General features: G+C 43.5%; 1 protein-coding gene across 1 annotated transcript; it reads left to right on the top strand.

Annotated features, from left to right (window-relative positions):
* Positions 1-918: 918 nt before the first annotated feature.
* WDR53 (WD repeat domain 53) lies at positions 919-4,808 on the top strand. Its single transcript, XM_009585336.1, has 2 exons — positions 919-1,395; positions 4,221-4,808. Exons 1-2 carry the CDS (start codon positions 919-921, stop codon positions 4,806-4,808), a joined length of 1,065 nt encoding a protein of 354 aa, XP_009583631.1.
* Positions 4,809-5,310: the final 502 nt, after the last annotated feature.

Here is a 5,310-nt window from a genome sequence, read left to right as displayed (position 1 = left end):
TTCTAGCTGCTCCTTAGAGCAGGCTCAACAAAAATCACATGCAAAACATAACATGGTAAAACAAACAAAAAAAAACTTTATTGCCCAATAATGCCATAAAACCATAGGTGTTAAGGCAGTGCTGCGGTCGCCGAAGCTGGTGCCGGGACAGCCATAGCTCCGTCCCGCAAACCCCGCGTTGCCATCTGCGCCCCTACCCCTGGTATTAGCTCTGCTTTTCCCCCACAGCGTGCTAGTCTCTCCAAAACTTGTGCTTTTGTGTTGCTCGTTTTTTATCCCCACTTCATTTTCTGCTGATTTGGTCCCCTAAACGGACCCGTCGCACGGGTTGGGCCAGGGGCACGGTAAGCTGGATGGGCACTCTTTGAGCTGCTTTGAGGTCCAATTAAACCTGTTGTGAACCTTGTAACTACCTGCCTTAAAATGGTAATGCTTTTTTAAAAAGATGCCACTGCTTATCATTTTATGCAAACATGCTTTAGTGATTACCAGTTACGAGAAAATTACCAGTTTGCCGTTTTCCCCTTGCTCCTTTCCAGTACGTTCCATCAGGAACCGTGCCCCTGTTTTGTCAGGCACGCTGTGTTCTTACGCGCTGCGAGGAAGCAGCAGAGGAAGCAGCTCTCACCTAGGCAGCCATGTCAGAGGAGAGGAGCCATTCCCTGTACCGCACAGGTACACGTGCCCGCACCGCTGCCGTTCCACGCTGTCATGGCTGACATCGATGCTGTTTGAGCCAAAGCTTCATTTGGGTATTGATTTGTAAAGGTGCCTCTTTTAATTGGATGCTAGAGTTTCAAGTAGTGTGCATTACAGTCAACGCGATGATCTTATTGCTTAGATAAGCTTTCCGCCATAATGCGACCAACACCTCAATTCAGGGTTTTGGTTTTTTTGTTTCAGAGGTGTCCCTGAAATATGGCAGTCAAATGGACTGGTGGACATTCGTCCTCTATATTGTGCTTGAACGTAAACACGGAAGGGCTGGTGGCTTCAGGCGCGGAGAGAGGCGAGCTCACACTCTGGGATGGAGGAGGCACTCCGGCAGGACAGCTCCAGCTCCCGAAGGCAGACGACGTGACCTCCGTGGTATTCTCTCCCCGCTGTCCCAACAGGCTGTACACCTCCCACGGAGAAACTATCAGTTTGCTGGATGTTCGATCCCTCACAGAGCCCGTTGAACGCTTCCACGTGAATGAGGAGGAGATCAACTGCCTCTCGGTGAACGAGACCGACAGTTTCTTGGCTGCGGCAGATGACTCAGGGGCAATAAAGGTTATGGACTTGGAAAACAAGAAAGTCAGCCGGTCCCTGAGACACTCAAACATCTGCTCCTCTGTTGTCTTTCGACCTCAGAGGCCTCAAAGCCTTGTTTCCTGTGGACTGGACATGCAGGTGATTTGCATACAAGTAGATAGTTATTAGAGAAGCGAAACAGTAACTACCCACCTGTGTAGCAAGGCACCAACAGACTTTCACTGAGACTGAAGATGTACAGCCTGCAGTGGCTGGAAAGCTCCTTAACTTTTTTAAAGTAGTTTTTGTGGAGAAGCTTACAGTGTCAAGGCTGTTTGTGCCATTTTCTACTCAGCAGTTCCTCTCCCTATTTTTATCTTCATTAATAGTTACATTATAGAAGTGGGTGGGGTGGGGGCAAATGAGAAGATGGTGCAAGGCATGCTCTGGCCACATTAGCTCTCCATTGGACCCAAAATCAGAAGTTGTCCCTAGTTACGGCTGCAGACAAAATGCAGATGATAGAAAAACGCTTGAAGCAGACAGTATGCTAGCAAGAATACTTTACACCAGGTAGATGAATATCTATCCAGGTGGTATGTACCACTGTAAGGACAAGTCATTTTTATAAATTTATCCCTTGTTCTGATTAACCTCTTGGAAGCGTTAAATGTTCTTTGCCTTTTACGCTTCTCTCTGCTCGTCCAAAGGAAACTTTGTCCTTTGGATGCCTCTTGTGGAGAAAAACCATGCGAGGAGTTAATGGAGTCTTGAGTTACATTGCCGAAGTTGGCCACCCAGAACAGATGTTTTTCAGTAATTTTTTTTCCAGTGGTTGAGATCTGACCACATTCCTGGTTTAGCCCGAGATTAAAACTGTCACTTCTACAAAGGTTTCTGTGGCTCTAGCGGTATTAGGGTGAAGTTTGCTTTGACAGCGTTGAGCAGTTTCACCCTATGTTCTTAAAACCTAAGCACATCTCACACCAATTAGAACAAACACGTTTTGATATTTAGTTTAAGCGGTATTTTTCCATATCAAAGCCATGGATCATACAAATTCAATAAGTATATCTATCCAAATAGGGGCTGACTGATAGAGGTCTGCCAGGTTTAGACTTTGCAAAATTTTCAGAAATTTTCCAAATTCTTTTTTTTTTTAATTCATAGGTTAACTAAAAAATGGATGTAGGGTTTTAAATGAAGTACCGTGAGAAACTTCTTTTCAGAGGTACCAAAGTGTCAGTCAGAGAGGAGTAAATGCTCAGCACCTTAGACAGCTGGCTTCATTTCAGGTCCCTGAAATGCAGATTCATAGGCTGGAAACCTTTTCTATCAGAACTGTAACCATTTATATACCACTTCTGTGCGAGTGATACGGTTATTTTTTTGTGACTTTTTAGTTTTAGTATGGTTTACTGTAGCTTGGCAAGTTGGTTTTTAGGTGAAAGTCAGTATCCCAAAATAGTAGGCATCCGCTAGTGTGTTTTTGTGCAATGAAAAGAGCATTTTTCCGCATCAAGGCTGGCTTTAAGATACATCATTTCAGAAAGAGAAGCTGAGCTGCAATACTCTAAAAATGCTGTGCTGCAGCATGTCTTTCGACAAGTTACGAGCTCTACGAGTATCAAAACGTGTTCTGGGTTGGCATGTCAAACCCTCAGTGAAGCCAGTACCTGATGAGAACTGAAATTTAGGTTGCTGGTGTTTTTTTCAGGAGTGCCATAGAAGCAGGGAAAATGCCACGAGGACAGAAAATACTTAGTTTACAGAAAACTTGTTGGCACCTGATGAATTCATAAAGCTGATGCAGTGCTGTCTGTGATGAAAATGGGAGTATTTGCCTTAAGCATTAAGACACAGCCTCTCTGATTTACTCTGCTCTGCACAGTCGTCGTGGGAAGTTTTCCCTTTCACTGGTAGCAAAGTAGGTTTAATGTAGCAGCAACAGCAGTCGCTAAAACAGCAAAGTGACGGGAAACAACATATTTTGGATGTCTTGGTGTGATTTGGATTCCAGAAATGCAGAGCCAGTGTGATAACTCTTTTGTGGCCCAAATTCAAAGACTTCTGTACGTTCTACTGGAGATGACAAGTGGAGAAATATCTTTATTAATAACAAATTAAAACTTTGACTAAAAAAGCAAACAACACACCAGTACTGCATTACTGACTTGCGCTTTCCTATCTGTTGGCCTTGGAAATGCTCATCATCAATTCAGATACTACAAAAGCATTGAGAGAATTATTTTTAACTGGCGCAATGTAAATCTCTAATACTTGAATTGCAGTATGAGAGACGCAGGATTCATTTGAAGGCACGGTTATTGCTTCATGAGGGGTTTGAGGGTGGGGTGGCATTTTAAAAGGAAGTCTAGAAGCACAACCTCCCCCCATCTCATCAGGAAAAGCATGCCCTACTTCGATATGGCAATAGCACAAACCAGACCTACTTGTTGGATGTAAAAAAAAATACATATATGTCTGTTTAAAATTGAGGGCCTGAACTACTGTTTGCCTTTTGCTGTTCCATTTTTCAAACACGTTCACAGAAGTGATTATTTTAGGACAAGAATGTAGCAGAAACAGAACTAAAATTCAGAATGATAATGATCTCTATTTACTGCTAGCGTTTCCAAGTCCCTCCTTTTAAATAATTGATGTGCAGTATATCATAATTAGTACTGCTGAGATGAATGCAAAAGCATTTGGAACAGCTTTTTCATCCATTTTGTGGTCTGAGTCATTGACTCTGCTGAGTAGGGCAGTATGAGGGTTTGGAAAGTGCGCCATAAAGATTGCCGTATTTATCAGGTGAAGTTCAACCTCTCCTCACAACACATCTTGCATCTCTTGCACTCATGCATAGTCTTTGCTCTGCTAGAGCAAGAAGTGTAGTTGTTTTTTTTTTACTGTTAGTGAAAGATCTGATTTTACTTAAAATCAGAAATGGATAAATTATTGATTGATACTTTTTTTTCAAGGTTATGCTGTGGAACCTGCAGAAAGCTCGCCCTCTGTGGACCACAAACCTGCAGGAGTGTGAAACGGAGGAAGACAGTCCGCAGTCAGCTGGCCAGTTCTTTAACCCGCCGCTTGCACATTCCCTGTCTGTCGCATCATGCGGCAACATCTTTGGCTGCGGAGCTCAAGACGGTAAAGTCAGAATATTCAGAGTCACCGGTGTCAAGTTTGAACGTGAGCTGGAGTTTCAGGGTCACAGCTTGGGAGTGTCCCAGGTCCTCTTTATGCCAGAAGCATACTGGTTGTTGACTGGAGGAAATGACGGGAAAGTCTTGCTTTGGGATGTCAGCAGTGACGTTGGAAAGCAGCAGAAAAGTCCAGCAAAATCTCTCCAGAGAAGGAAGGCCCAAGCACCTGCTTCCACCAGAAAAGATGGAAAGCTCAACAAAGTGGCTTCAAATGAACACGCTAGAGTTTTACCAAAGCTAACCATTGAGCATGGAGAGAAGGTGAACTGGATCGCATGTGCAGAGATCAAAGGCTCCAAGAGAGTATTAGTTGCTGATCAGAGTAGTTCTGTATCTGTGTATCCATTGCCAGAACTTTAGACACTGAGATGTTTAAAGAAATTTGTGGGGAAAAACCACTTCTCAGAGCGTTTGAAATGAGCTGACAGTGAACTGAACAATGAAACCTGCTGCGTCCTTCGGAAGGGGAGGGATTTGCTGTGTACTGATGCAAGTACTCGTGATATAACTGGCCTCGCCTTATGTTTTTCAGCGGCTGTTGGTATTCGCTGCAGCTGTTTCTTGCAGGGTTGGCAGTTTGCTTCTTGAATTTAAGTGAAGTGGGTTTCAATAGATTTAGGGATAATATTAGTTCATGACTAAGCTGATGTAATTAAGGTTGGAGGAAGAAATTCACGCTAACGGGGACACCCACAATGCTAAATGAGGATGTCAGTCATTGGCTGAGCTCCTTGCATTTTGAACTATTTCAGTGCTTTAGTTTACTCTCCCCATTAAATGGTGACACAGTGTAAACCGGCCATAGTGAAAATATATTTTTCATTAGTTTGTCAGCAGCTGTATATAAGACTAGAGAAGCATC

The sequence above is a fragment of the Fulmarus glacialis genome, unplaced genomic scaffold (genome assembly GCF_000690835.1).
Source record: "Fulmarus glacialis isolate BGI_N327 unplaced genomic scaffold, ASM69083v1 Scaffold48919, whole genome shotgun sequence".
Taxonomy (NCBI): Eukaryota; Metazoa; Chordata; class Aves; order Procellariiformes; family Procellariidae; genus Fulmarus; species Fulmarus glacialis.
Note: the sequence above shows the minus strand (reverse complement) of the source record. Positions and strands in the feature narration are given on the sequence as shown.